The following is a 16,121-nucleotide window of genomic DNA, read 5'->3' on the forward strand; positions in this document are numbered from 1 at the left end:
CTTATATCTAATGTAGACACCCCAATTTTAAAGGACCTCTCTTTTCTTCTCATCTTAGTGTATGGGTTCTGTGTTGTTTGTTCCCTTGCATTGTAGATATGGAGACCCTTTGTAATAATGGATAATTAAAAATTTAGGGATCATTTTGAAAAAAATTCGTATTAGGTCCTTTTACATTCTTGAGTCCTTTTATGTTAAAATTAAGGCATGTTTATTGAGTGTGGTCATGTTAAAATTAAGACCTATCTATTGAGTCATTTTATTATTGAGTCATTCTTATGTTGAAATTAAGTTCCTAATATTTTAAAATTGAGTTCTCGTTATTTTGAAATTAAGTCCTTTTTATTTTAAAATAAGTCTTCTTTTATTGAGCTAGGTCCCTTTTAATGAGTCATTGTGAGGTGAAATTGAATTCTTTTGTTATCAAACCCTTTAGGTCCCTATTATTTTAAAATTGAATCCCTATTATTTTAAAAATTGAGTCTTTTTTATTTTAAAATTAAGTCCTTTTTAACATTGAGTCCATTTGTTGAGTCCTTTTTTTTTTTGTTTTAAAATTTAGTCCTTGTCATTAACTCCTTTGATTTCCGGGAATTAAGATATTAATGACAAATCTGATTGGTCACTATATATATATATATATGCTATAATTAAATTAATCAAAGCAATTAATAGTGACACTTCCAAATTTGTTACTACAAGTTAGTAAAAGGTAGAAATTGTGAAGGTTTGTAAACTGTCACTAATACTTAATATCTTATTTTCTCTTTATCATTTGAATATGACCAACCATTAGTTATGGTTTTGATATTGTCAAGAAAAGTCCGCTGCTACTCACTAGTCTCATTTCGTCACTATACACTCTATATATATATATATATATATATATCCTTCAACTAAATAGAAGAGGACAATAGTGACGGTTTTAAAACCGTCACTACAAGTCTATATTCACTAATAAAGTTGTGTCGCGGGAAACAACTTTATTAGTGACGAATGTATTAGTGGCAGATTTACATTCGTCACCATTGAGTTTTTATTAGTAACAAGAATTGTTATCTTCACTACTACTTAATATTACTAGTGACGAATTTATAATTCGTTCGTACAAATGCATTATTATTGACGATTTTTGTTTGGTGAAAAGGGCATTCTTGCAATTCATACACAAAACCATGCAATCTATCATGCACGCTCGAGCATTAGCTATCCATTCATCACATGAACACTCACTTGCCTTCGCACAACCAGCCACAGCAAGGTGAATGTGTATTCAGTTCGAGTTTGAGGGTAGGTAGCATTTGGAAACAAGGAATGAAGAGATGGGAGATGGTAGCAATGGAGGTCGGAGCTATGTTTGATTTTATCGTTTGATGGTTGACAAAAAAATAAAAAATAAATAAAACATGTGGCCATCTTATTTATTATAGAGATCGTGATGATTTGACATTCACTGGTGCCACCCGCACATTGACATTACTTTATCATCACATACATTTTGCCATTATCATATATATATAAAAGTGCCTTTTATTATATTTTATTTTCCATAATTTGACACGTATGTGCATAGTTACTGTTCTGTGAGAGCCATGCGTGCATAAAGCTCAGCAACTCCATGCATATCCTGAATGTTCATAGTTGACACACATCCATTCCATGTGGCAGTGCTTAAGGAGCCAGACTGATGTAGTTTCATAAAAATTAAAGGCCATATGGCTTCATTGTCATAGTGGCCAGCTTCATTAATCTCAGTATATACCTGCAGGCATGCAACAGCGATCAAAATTGAATTGATTAGGTACTTTCAAAACACCTACTCACTGCTATAACTTCGTCATAATTATCCAATTTAATGTATATGTATACATGTATGTAATCAATTTTAGGAGTTGAACTTGATAAAAATGTTTAGTATGATTAAATTGAGAAGACTTGTCATATAGCACCCAAGGGTTGCTCAATTGATTATTAAGCTAAAGACTCTCTTGTTTGATAGGACACTTGGTTATGATCAAATAATTTTGAGACTATCACTTTTTAATTAAGAAAATAATTTTAGTATTTAAGTAGAAAAGGATAGAGGAGCATACCCATCCTTTATCTCATCAAATAAGTGAGGTGCCTAATTAGTCCCAAACCATCATGTAATACACACACACACACACACACACACACACACACACACACACACACCTTGTTGCTTGGTTGGTTACACCATGACAACATCCAATCACATCGATGTCCCTGCTTATTCTTTCCACGATACACAACACCAGTTCCTTTGGTAGTTTTGTACGCAAACCACAAGTGTCTCCTCACGGGCGATGTCTCTGGCAGGGGGAGGCACAGGGGGAACGTCCAAAACGCGACTTTTAATAAATTTTAGTATGTTGTTCGTCTCATATATTCCTCAAGGGAAGTGTCCTCCTTTTCAGTACTAATGCTTTTCTTATAAGGAGCCACCCCTGCTTCTTTCAAATATGAATTGGTGGCAAAGTTTGGAAACACTTTGGTATAGCACTCCACAGCCATTACAACTGAACTTAGCTAGCAAGCTCACTCTGTGTATGTGTGTGTTTATAATGAAAACCATACAACTTATGCACGCATATATATAGCATGCAATTAATAAAGATATGGAGGGGAGAGAGTTTAATCATGAGTTTTTTTTTTTTTTTTTTTAGAAAAGGTTGTGAATTTAATTAGAAAAAAAATTAATTAGCATAATGCATATGGGAGGGAATGGGAGTGGGAATTGCAAAAAGGGAAATTGATTCTTTGCTTATCTATGGGAGATAGTGACATGACATGTGCACAATTGATATGTGCATGCATGGGTAAGGAAAGATTAAGGTAAAATGAATATATTATTGTAGTAAAGCAAGAATATTTGAAAAAGGAAAAAGAATATTTGAATAATGGGAGTGGACCGATGGGGAAATATATTCCATCACCTGTCTAGCTATTTGGTTTAAGCCAATGTTTATAATATATATATATATATATATATATATATATTATTGTAGTAAAACAAGAATATTTGAAAAAGGAAAAAGAATATTTGAATAATGGGGGTGGACCGAGGGGGAAATATATTCGATCACCTATAAAACAAGTTGGGAAAAAGAAGCCTATGAGTCACAATAGAACCAATGTCCTAAAGTTTATCTAGAGTCCCTATTTTTTTAAAAATAAGGTTGAACATTCTTAAAAGAAATAAGCTGCTATTATAAATATATAATTAAATTATTTAATGAACAAAAATATTTGAAAAAATACAAAAAACTCTCATTGTAATCTAGCCCAAAATTAACAATTCATTCTAAAATTTTATTATGATCATTAGCCTCTTGTGATTTTTAAAATAGTGAAAAGTTATAATATTGTTAGCTCATGTTTACTTAAATATCTTAAAAAAATTAAAATTACTCATATAATTAATCAATATAAGTAATATATGAAAGCTGTAGAGATTTTCCAATCACATGGGTGGAGGGGTTAGGAGCAGATCCAAGGGCATCTATTCCCCTAGAAAAAGAGATTTTAGGTGAATTGAAGAGAAATTCTTGAATAACAAAGAGAGTTGGTAGTGGGATAAAAATGTACAAAAAATCATAAAGACAAAAAAATTTGGCATAAAACGTGACAAAAATGTAAAAATAGAGATAACTTTGAAAAATATAAGGAGGTAAGAAAAGATACAAAAAAGGTTGTTAGTGAAGTTAAATATAGATAATTTAATAGTTTGTATGATAGATTAGATACAAAAGAAGGGGAAAGAGATATATTTAAACTTGCTAAAGTTAGAGAAAGGAAGAGTAAGGACTTAGGAAATGTAAAAAGTATAAAAAATAAGGATGATATTGTCTTGGTTAAGGACAGAGATATTAAAAAAAGAGAGCAAAGTTACTTTAGTAAGTTATTTAACGAAAATCAAATATAAGACTTAAACTTAGAATTTTCAAATGAGGAAAAGACTAAAAATATAAGATTTATTCGCAAAATTAGAGTTAAAGAAGTTAAGTTTGCACTAAAAAAAATGAAAAATGGGAAAACTATGGGACCATATAACATCCCAATTGAAGTTTGGAAATGCTTGAGTGATAACGGAATTATATGGTTAACTAATTTATTTAATACAATTGTAAAAACTAAGAAAATGCCAGATGAATGGAGGAAAAACACTTTAATACCTATATAGAAAAATAAAGGAGATATTCAAAATTGTGATAACTATCGTGGAATTAAACTTATGAGTCATACAATGAAACTATGGGAAAGGGTAGTTGAACAAAGATTAAGGTTAGAAATGAAGATCTCAGAAAATCAATTTGGTTTTATGTCTTGGAGATCTACCACATAAGCTACTTATCTTTTAAGAAGATTAATGGAAAAGTTTAGGGAAAAGAAGAGGGACTTGCATATGATATTTTTTGACCTTGAGAAAGCATATGATAGGATATTTAGGGAAGTTCTATGGTGGGTTGTAGAAAAAGAAGTGTAACGACCTGCTACTTATTTAACATTTTTTATTTTTGCAAATCATAAATATCATCTGACTGAAATACTACTGATAAACTCAGGCTCAGGAAGGCACTGAGAGAAACTCTGTATAATAAATACATCTAAGCAGCGGTAACTGTAAAGCTATGAAATGTCTTATACCCAATACCAGAAAACTATAATAATATGAAATATAATTACAATACAAAACACCCAGTGACAACCACCAAAACCTGAAATCTACCCCAAAACACTGGCATCAAAACACACCTACCCTTCCAGCAATGTCCAATGTCCCATGGGTGACTTATGGAGATATGGAAAGATTGAACATTTTCTTTAAGTACAAGAAACACAAGAGAGAATAACATACACAAAAAAACTATAACTTTTCGTAAAACCTTAGAATAACCAGTATCCCCAAGAACTTCACCATTAAAGAATCCCCCGGGATTTCTAAGCATCTAAATCCGAGGATAACCACTAACATTCTTTCAGTTGCTCTCAGATCCATGCACACTAAATCATAAGGAACCGTAGTGAACTAGGAGTACACTCTAATGTGCAAAGGTGTGCACATTCCAAAAATGCACAAAATTCTATTTCAACTATTCCAGTGTTGCACATGGTAGCTCATTCCTTGCAGTAATTATTCACACAAGATAAGATCATAGGGCATCATTTTGGAAGAAAAACGACAATGGTTTTCCGTGACTTTTTTGGAACTACTGGTTGTTTTATAAAACGTCATAGAAAACTCTCGATGAATTTCTTCTTTCGGCTGCGAGACCAAACTCCAAAATTCCAATTTACTCGTCGTATTTTACTCCATTATGCATCCTATACACGATCACTTTTTTAACACCTAGCCTACCCTTTCCTATCATCATCCTACTTCATACCTATACTCTGGTAATAATCATCTCTAGAGTTTACAGAACCTATTTCATAAGGTTTGATACCAACTGCGATGACCCGAAAAATTTTGTTCAATTTCACTGATATCACTTGTAGTGACCTGAATATTTCATAGAGTAGAAGTCCTCAAATTCTAATTATCAGAGTATTAATTATCCCAATATAAAAATATTATTTCCAATATCAAAATTAACACCCTTAAAATTATAAATACATCAAAAACATAATTCATTAAAGATCTATTCTAAATAAAACCTTCTATCCCACCAACGCTTCAACTACGCTACTCTGATTACTATTATGCTCCTTATGATACCTGAAAAATATTAGTTAATGATTGGGCGAGATACCTTTCAGTAAGACGTAATAGATTATTATCAGTGTGTGGTAACATAAGTTTCTAGTGTAGACATAATATAACCGTTAATTTCACTTTAAAGGAAACTGGTTAAAATGAACTATAACTCACACCTATATTTAAAATACTTAACTTTCCTTATTTCATAAATTTGGCTCATTTTACACACTAATTCACGTATCTGCATAGTAGTACTTTCCTTATTGGGCGGTCGACATGTTTCACCCCCATGGTGGGTTGTGTGGTCTGAAAGCTGGACTTAGCAATAGACCGACCGACCAGTGCCAAGTCAAGTATAATCCAGTCTGTCAATACGATTTGCCTACCTTGTCCTAGAAAATCCTTCAAGAGGGGTCTCCCGGAATACCCTTCAGGAGGAGCTCTGCTAAGGACAAATCGACCATTCCATGCCAACACTATCACACCAGTGTGGTTGCACTATACTTCCTTTCTATAGCTTCGGCACCGCGCTTTCATTACCACTAGCCCTCAGGATGCTTAAACCATATATTGCACAACCTGATTCCATTTTCATAAAACTGTATAAAAACTGTCATTTCTTGTTTGGTATAATACTGGCATAACACAACTCGGCATAATGCCTCAACACAAATTTACATTCTTCTAATATTTCAGAAAACCCAGTTAATGCCCTAACTTTTTTGTATGATAGCATATACATATTTCACTAGGTTCATTTATACAATAAAGACAAATTATTCTCATGTCACACGATTTGGGTAATAAACACAAACTTTAATAAACTACCTATAGGGAAAAGATATGATTGCTTAAAGAAACCAAAAAAGCATCTGTTTCAATCGTTTAATTAATTAGGAAAATCCTTTACAACCTACACATTATATATAATAACCAAACTAGTATTTTCATAGCCTGATTATACAGAAAACCATATATAATATTTCTGTGATCATAATATCAGTTTAATCGGTGCAATTTCTAAAAGTATTGACCTAATCTAATCCGGAGTACCTTATCTTATCTCAAGAGAAGTGCCTACACAAGAAGCAATGCGCACAAGGAGCAATGAATGAGCCTCGTCAACCAACACAAGGTGTACGGACTGTGAGGTTTTGAATTATAACCAGGCATTTGGTTCCTCGGAATTGATTGGGGAAAGAAATAAGTTGGGTTATTGGTATCTATGAAAATAAAAAAAAAAAAAAAAAAAAAAAAAAACAAATTTGAAAAAAAAAATAAAAAATTGAAAATCGACAACTTGGTTAGTTAAGATTTTAAAAATCAAAATAAACTAAAATATGGATGAAATAATTATTTATTTTTCTAGAATAAAAGAATAATTAAAAAAATAAAGACAACATACTCGCGATAGAAATTATGAATATTATTGTACTAATTATTGTATTTCAAAAGGCTCTGAATTTTTATATTCCTGAAAATTTAAAACTGATAAAAATATTTGTAAGTAGCTTTTATTATTAAATTTTAAGCACTGTTTATTTTAAATTTTTTTTAAAAAAACTTCATGTGATCATTGTAATTGAGTAAAATGATTACAGTTAATTTTATTTTTCTTCAGAGATTCTGTATATTTGTATGATGTTTTATTTATTTTAATTTTAAATATGATGCCCAAGCCCATTGGAAATTCGATATCTATGGGAATATAATAATAAGTGACTCATTCTCGTATCTTACACCCCATCTTCCTTCTCAATCGCAAAATCCAAACCGCGCAGACATGGAAAGTGGGGGTGTTTATGACCCTAACCAAAAAAAAAAAAACAAAAATGGGGTTTCTTGTGGACAGTAATTGGTGTTGATGTGTCGCAGGCTGATTCTGCAGATGCTGATTCTGAGCTTATATTTGATTTTATCGTTTGATGGTTGACGAAAAAAATATAAAATAAATAAAACATAAGCTAAACATGGGCCATCTTATTTATTTATAGATCGTGATGATTTGACATTCACTGGGGTGCCCCATACATTGACACTACTTTATCACATCGCATACACCATTTTGCCATTATCATATATGTACATAATATAGATATATATATAGATATATATATATATGTAAGTGCCTTTTATTATATTTTATTTTCCAATAATTGACAAGCATGTGCAGTTAGTGAGAGCTAGTGGGCATAAAGCTAAGCAACGCCTGGCTTTCCTCAATCGTCAGAGTCGGGAAAAAACATCATTCCATGTGGCAGTGCTAGAGCAGCCAGATTGACGAGTTTCACAAAATTATAGCCTATGGATTCACTGTCATAGTAGCCAGCTTCATTAATTCAGTATATCTCAGGCATGCAGAGCGATCAAAATTGATTGAATTAGGTACTTTCAAACACCTACCAGTGTATAAAGCCGTCATAATTATCCAATTTAATGTATAGGTCTACATGGATGTAATCAATTTAGGAGTTGAACTTGATAAAATGTTAGCGTGATAAAAGTGAGAAGGCTTGTCAGTAACTATGATTGTATTTTTTTTTTTTTTTCGGACTTTATTTTAAAGAGGTGAATTGTATAGCCTGCAATTGAGGATTAAACAAAGACTCTTTGTATGATTGGGACACTTGATTTTGATCAAATAATTTTGAGACTATAACTTTAATAAGAAAAGTAATTTGTATTTAGTAGAAAAGGGTAGAGAGCACGACCATCCTTTATCTCAGCAAATAAGTGAGGTGCTAATTAGTCTCAAACCATCATGCAACACACCCACACACACAACACACGCACAGCGCGCGCGCAACAACGTAACTTTAGGCTGATTGGATACCATGCAGGCACCAATCACATAGATGTCCTAGCTTATTCTTCAACGATACAAATAACAGTTGCCTTTGGTACTTATGTGCACAAAAACACAAGTGTCTCGCACAGGCGATGTCTCTGCAGGGGAAGCACGGGGAACATCTAAACGCGACTTTTAATAAAAAGTTTAGTCTAGTTCGTCTCATTACGGAAACTTGCATACTGTGTGGTGCACACACTTAAATAAAATTTTTTATCAATTCTCCGGATATTCCTCAAGGGATCGTGTCCTCCTTTTCAGTACTATGCTGTTACTGTAAGGAGCCACCTCTGATCTTCTTTCAAGCATGAATGGGGCAAAGTTTGGAACAATTGGTATAGAACCCACACCATTACAATGATCTTAAATAGCAGCTCACTGTGGTAGGTGTTGTTATAATGAAAAACCATACACTTAGAACGCATATATATAGCTTGCAAAGATTAATAAGATGGAGGGGAGAGAGTTTAATCAGGAGTTTTTTTTTTTTTAAAATGTGTGATTAATTATGAAAAAATTTTTTATTGTGATTAGATGTAAGAAATGGGAGGAATGGGAGTGGAATTGGAAAAGGGGAATTGCTATTTGCTATCTATGGGAGATAGTGACATGACGTGTTGCACAATCGATATGTGCAGAAAGGAAAGATGAGGTAAAGTTGAATATATATGTGTAAAGCAAGAATATTGAAAAAGGAAAAAAGAATATTTGAATAATGGAGTGCCGCGGGGGAAATATATTCCATCTCCTATCTAGCTATTTGGTTTAAAGCCGAGAAACAAAAATAAAATATTATATGATACATATTATATATATAGATATAGTATATATATTATTGTAGTAAAGCAAGAATATTTGAAAAAGAAAAGATATATTTGAATAATGGGGGTGGACCAATGGGAAATATATTCCCATCACCTATTAAACAAGTTGGGAAAAAAGAGCCTATGAGTCACAATAAAAACCAATGTTCTAAAAGTTTATCTAGAGCCCTATTTTTAAAAATAAGACTGAACATTCTTAAAAGAAATAAGCTGGATTATAACTATATAATTAAATTTTAATGACAAAAATATTTAAAACAATACAAAAAAACTCTCGTTTGTAATCTAGCCAAAATTAATAATTCATTCTTAACAGTTTTATTAGATCAGTAGCTCTTGTGATTTTTAACAATAGTGCAAGTTATAATATTGTTACCTCATGTTACTAAAAGTCTAAAAAATTGAAATTACTCATATAATTCATTAATATAAGTAAATATGAGAGCTGTAGAGATTTCCAACCACATGGGTGGAGGGGTTAGGAGAAGATCCAAGGGCATCTATTCCCTACAAAGAGATTAGGTGAATCAAGGGAAGATTCTTGAATAGCAAAGAGCGGTTGGTGGTGGGATAAAAATGTACAAAAAATCAAAGGACAAAAAATTGCCATAAAAAGCTGACAAAAATGTAGAAATAGAGAAACTTTGAAAAATTAGGAGGTAAGAAAAGATACAAAAAAGGCGTTGGTGAAGCTAACTATAGATCATTTACTAGTTGGTATGATAGACTAGATACAAAAGATGGGGATAAGAGTATATTTAAAAACTGGCTAAAGCTTAGAGAAAGAAAGAGTAAGGATTAGGAAATGTAAAAATGCATAAAAAGTGAGATGAATTGTATTGGTTACGGACAAAGATATTAAAAGAAAGATAGCGAAATTAATTTAGTACGTTGGTTACCGAAAACCAATAGAAGGGACTTAAATTAGAATTTCAAGAGGAAAAGACTAAAAATATTAAAGCTTTATCGCAAAATTTAGAGGAACGAAGTCAAGTTTGCACTAACAAGATGCAAAAGGGAAAGCTATGGACCAGATAACATCCCAATTGAAATGTGGAAATGCTGGAGTGATAACGAAAGATTGGTTAACTAATTTATTAATACAATTGTAAAAACTAAGAAATTCTTTTTTTTCTTTGCGTCAGATGAATGGAGGGAAAAACACTTTAATAACCATATCGAAAAAATAAAGGGAGATATCAAAATTGTGATAAGTATCATAGAATTAAAAACGGTATGAGTCATACAATGAAACTATGGAACAGGTAGTTGAACAAATTATGTAAGGTCAGAAATGTAGATCTCCAAAAATCAATTGGTTTTATGTCTTGGAAGATCTGCACATAAACTATTATCGTCTTAAGAAGATTAATGGAAAAGTTTAGAAATAAAACAGCATATATATGAAATGTAATTTTAGTAATGATAGGTGGAATATTGGAGACAAAGTTAAACTTAATGATGAAAAAATAAATAGCACTTATAGATTTCGATACCTTGGATCTATTATGCAAGCTGAAGGAGAAATTGAAGATGATGTAATGCATAGAGTTAAAGCAAGTTGGGTAAAATGGAGAAGTGCTTCAAGTGTGCTATGTGATCATACAATACCCTTAAAGTTGAAAGGGAGGTTTTATAGGACAACTATAAGACCAATTATGCTATATGGATCAGAATGTTAGGCGATAGAGAAACATAATATCCAAAAAGTAAAAGTTGCCGAGATGAGAATGCTTAGATGACAAAATGTTATGTTTTTAGAACCTTCATGCTATTATTGTTTTCGGGAAATGGTTAAAACAATACAGAAATTATATTTTTCGTAATTTATATGGTTAAAACAATACCAGGAATTATACTGGTAAGCCACCCATACATTGACATTACTTTATCACATCGCATACATTTTGCCATTATCATATATATACATATATATGTAAGTGCCTTTTATTATATTTTATTTTCCATAATTTGACACGCATGTGCATTGTTAGGTGGGAGCTATGTGTGCATAAAGCTCAGCAACTCCATGCTTATCCTCAATCGTCAGAGTCGAAAAACATCCATTCCATGTGGCAGTGCTAGAGCAGCCAGATTGACGTAGTTTCACAAAAATTATAGCCCATATGGCTTCACTGTCATAGTAGCCAGCTTCATTAATCTCAGTATATACCTGCAGGCATGCCAGAGCGATCAAAATTGAATTGATTAGGTACTTTCAAAACACCTACTCAGTGCTATAACTTCGTCATAATTAACCAATTTAATGTATATGTATACATGTATGTAATCAATTTTAGGAGTTGAACTTGATAAAAATGTTTAGCGTGATTAAATTGAGAAGGCTTGTCAGATAATCCTATGATTGGACTTTATTTTAAAAGGTGAATTGTATAGCCCTCAATTGATTATTAAACTAAAGACTCTCTTGTCTGATTGGACACTTGATTTTGATCAAATAATTTTGAGACTATCACTTTTAATTAAGAAAATAATTTAGTATTTAAGTAGAAAAGGGTAGAGGAGCAGACCCATCCTTTATCTCAGCAAATAAGTGAGGTGCCTAATTAGTCTCAAACCATCATGCAACACACACACACACGCGCGCGCGCGCACACGTACCTTTATGCTTGATTGGGTACACCATGACAGCATCCAATCACATAGATGTCGTCGCTTATTCTTTCCACGATACACAATAACAGTTGCTTTGGTACTTATGTGCACAAACACAAGTGTCTCCGCACAGGCGATGTCTCTGGCAGGGGGAGGCACAGGGGGAACATCCAAAACGTGGCTTTTAATAAATTTTAGTATACCGTTCGTCTCATTGCGGAACTTGCATACTGTGCGGTCTGCACCACACTTAAATAAATTTTTTATCAACTTCTCCGTATATTCCTCAAGGGAAGTGTCCTCCTTTTCAGTACTAATGCTTTTCTTATAAGGAGCCACCTCTGCTCCTTCTTTTAAATATGAATTGGTGGCAAAGTTTGGAAACACTTTGGTATAGCACTCCACAGCCATTACAACTGAACTTAGCTAGCAGGCTCACTCTGTGTATGTGTGTGTTTATAATGAAAACCATACAACTTATGCACGCATATAAATAACTTGCAATTAATAAAGATCTGGAGGGGAGAGTTTAATCAGGAGTTTTTTTTTATTGGAAAGGTTGTGAAATTTAATTAGAAAAAAATTAATTAGCATAATGCATATGGGAGGGAATGGGAGTGGGAATTCGAAAAAGGGGAATTGATTCTTTGCTTATCTATGGGAGATAGTGACATGACGTGTGCACAATTGATAAGTGCATGCATGGATAAGGAAAGATGAAGGTAAAATGAATATATATATATATAAACAAAGCAAAATATATAAATTAAAACAAGTTGGGAAAAAGAAGCCTATGAGTCACAATAGAACTAATGTCCTAAAGTTTATCTAGAGTCCCTATTTTTTAAAAATAAGACCGAACGTTCTTAAAAGAAACAAGCTTCTATTATAAATATATAATTAAATTATTTAATGAACAAAAATATTTAAAAAAATGCAAAAAACTCTCGTTGTAATCTAGCCCAAAATTAACAAATCATTCTACAGTTTTATTATGATCATTAGCCTCTTGTGATTTTTAAAATAGTGAAAGTTATAATATTGTTAGCTCATGTTTACTCAAATGTCTTAAAAAATTAAAATTACTCATATAATTAATCAATATAAGTAATATATGAGAGCTGTAGAGATTTTCCAATCACATGGGTGGAGGGGTTAGGAGCAGATCCAAGGGCATCTATTCCCCTAGCAAAAGAGATTTTAGGTGAATCAAGGGGAAGATTCTCGAATAGCAAAGAGAGTTGGTGGTGGGATAAAAATGTACAAAAAATCATAAGGACAAAAAAATTTGGCATAAAACGTGACAAAAATGGAGAAATAGAGATAACTTTGAAAAATATAAGGAAGTAAGAAAAAATACAAAAAAGGTCGTTGGTGAAGTTAAATATAGATCATTTAATTGTTTGTATGATAGATTAGATACAAAATATGGGGAAAGAGTTATATTTAAACTTGCTAAAGCTAGAGAAAGGAAGAGTAAGGACATAGGAATTGTAAAATGTATAAAAAGTAAGGATGATATTGTCTTGGTTAAGGACAAAGATATTAAAGAAAGATAGCGAAATTTCTTTAGTAAGTTTGAAATTAGGATAGCTTCCCAAGAGGGGGGTGAATTGGGAATTTAAAAACTTTCTTTTTAATTCCTTTTAAGAATACTTAACTTCTTTTATTGTTTATCTAATTCTTTTACTTGTTTGTTTAATTTGTCAAACAATAACTTGGTTTCTTTTATAGAATCAACAACACAAGCACTTAAACAACTAAATCACCAATCAACCTTTCAATTAACCACACTATCCAAACTAACCAAACACAATTTGAAGGCAAACAACCAAACCAAAATTAAGATATACAGTAGTAAGAAATTAGGATGGTTGTTTGTTTATGTGTGCCTTATAAATATGAATCAAGCCTTGTAGTTGAATGATATGCTTGTTAAAATAAATTTTCTTCTTTTATATGATTTACAACCACACATCCACACTCTTCCCAAAATTCAGAATTCAAATAAACTTTAGTTAATTTTCTTTAGGTGTTTTAACCAAGTAACGTACTCCCGTATGGTTTCCGCAAAGTATGGTTTAACCAACGTACTCCCTTTCGGTTTCCGCAACCCAAAACAAAATTAAACTTTAAGTTTGTTTGATTTCCAAATAAACGTAGTGTATATGATTTCAAATTTAAACCATCCACGCAATATAAATATGTTGAAAATAAAGAGCAAGGGAAAGAGAGAGTGAGACAGGATTTTACGAGGTTCGGCTTCAACACAGCCTACATCCTCGCCTTTGGCAAAACCACCAAAGGATTCACTAAACCTGTTCCTTTACCGAGTGGAACAATACCTTTATACACTCCTTTAGAAGGCTAGAGCAGCACCTCTCTAAGCGATAATCCCTCGCCTAGCCAACGATCCAGCAAACTTGGAATCGTCACAATCTACAAGAATATAATATAAATTCTGCGTACAAAAAATACTCCCAAAATTTAGAGCAGGTTGTACAAATTGAAATGTAAATTGTACTTCAAAAAATCAAAGCAAAATAGAATATATGAAGATCTAAAGTTTTTAGAAGTCACCAATGGTTCATTTAAAAGAGAAATGGAATTGCAACCCGGAACCGAACTTTGATATTTTCAATATACTAGAATTGTAGAATTCCTCCCCAGCAAAAGATGTGAGCAAAGAAGAACTTCAGAAGAATTTCAGCACAAGATGAATTTCAAATTTTGTCTGATTTCTCTCTTTTCTTGTGTTTTCAAGTCTTGTGTTTTTTCATTACCCAAAGAGGTATTTATAGGCAACTTAAAAGATCAACTTCCACATCAAATTAGGTAAACTTTGAAAAAACATTTAATTTGTTGACTAAATTTTGAATTTCAAAATTTTGAAAGATCAACATTCACATCAAATTAGGTAAACTTTGAAAAAAACATTAAAATTGTTGACTAAATTTTGAAATTCAAAATTTTGAAAGATGTTGTCCATATCAAATTAGGTAAACTTTGAAAAAACATTAAATTGTTGATTAAATTTTGAAATTCAAAATTTTAACAAGAAGCTTCCCTTTGAGATCTAAAATTTGCTCCACGTGGCAGTCATCTGCCATGACATGGTAGTCATATGTCATAATTAAAATTTAAACCCAGAATACTTTTATTAAACCCTTTAACTTGCCAGTCATCTGTCCATAGATAGACAGTCATCTGTCAGGTGCACTGCTTATCAGAAACTTACTTTTTATTTTGAACACTTTCTTTCCGTTAAGGCGTTTGTTACTTTAATTTCAAAAACATATTTTAAGCTCTTTAAAACAAAGTGTTTCTTAGTTTCTTTTGATTTTATAAGAGCTTCACATATCTAAATGACATTTGGTTTTGAAGTACTTACAACAGTTCTTCTAATTATGGTCTTCTTAAATCCTTCAGCCTTTTGAGGTTCACTTTTGACTTTGAGTTTGCTTGTCCTTAAGCTTCTTCATTTGTTATTCATTGCCTTCAATATTCTGATGCGCTTTCACTAGATTAACATTGAGCTTCAATTTATCAACCTTGAGAGTTCTTTTACCTAAAATGCATCACTTAACATTATATGTTAAAGTGCTCTTCATTTTGTTATCATCAAAACAAGATTGAAAAGTCCAGTTAAGTCAACAAAGTTGTTTAACGAAAACCAAATAGAAGACTTAAACTTAGAATTGTCAAATGAGGAAAAGACTAAAAATATAAGATTTATTCGCAAAATTAGAGTTAACGAAATTAAGTTTGCACTAAAAAATGAAAAATGAGAAAACTATGGGACCAGATAACATCCCAATTGAAATTTGGAAATGCTTGGGTGATAATAGAATTATACGGTTAACTAATTTATTTAATATAATTGTAAAAACTAAGGAAATGTCAGATGAATGGAGGTAAAACACTTTAATACCTATATAGAAAAATAAAGGAGATATTCAAAATTGTGATAACTATCGTGAAATTAAACTTATGAGTCATATAATGAAACTATGGAAAAAGGTAGTTGAACAAAGATTAAGGTTAAAAATGAAGATTTCAGAAAATCAATTTGGTTTTATGTCTTGGAGATCTACCACAGAAGTTATTTATC

General features: G+C 32.0%; 1 protein-coding gene across 1 annotated transcript; it reads right to left on the reverse strand.

Annotated features, from left to right (window-relative positions):
- Positions 1-11,143: 11,143 nt before the first annotated feature.
- Positions 11,144-12,473, reverse strand: LOC131160562 (uncharacterized). Its single transcript, XM_058116375.1, has 2 exons — positions 12,017-12,473; positions 11,144-11,567 (listed from the first exon to the last, which is right to left on the reverse strand). Exons 1-2 carry the CDS (start codon positions 12,419-12,421, stop codon positions 11,385-11,387), a joined length of 588 nt encoding a protein of 195 aa, XP_057972358.1. The 5' UTR covers positions 12,422-12,473; the 3' UTR covers positions 11,144-11,384.
- Positions 12,474-16,121: the final 3,648 nt, after the last annotated feature.

This window comes from Malania oleifera, chromosome 7 (assembly GCF_029873635.1).
Source record: "Malania oleifera isolate guangnan ecotype guangnan chromosome 7, ASM2987363v1, whole genome shotgun sequence".
NCBI lineage: Eukaryota > Viridiplantae > Streptophyta > Magnoliopsida > Santalales > Ximeniaceae > Malania > Malania oleifera.

Coding starts and splice junctions, on each gene's coding strand:
- LOC131160562 (XM_058116375.1), bottom strand. CDS start 12,421: ATGGCTGTGGAGTGCTATACCAAAGTGTTTCCAAACTTTGCCACCAAT. Junction 11,568..12,016: donor GTACCCAATCAAGCATAAAG/GTACGTGTGCGC, acceptor GCATGCCTGCAG/GTATATACTGAGATTAATGA.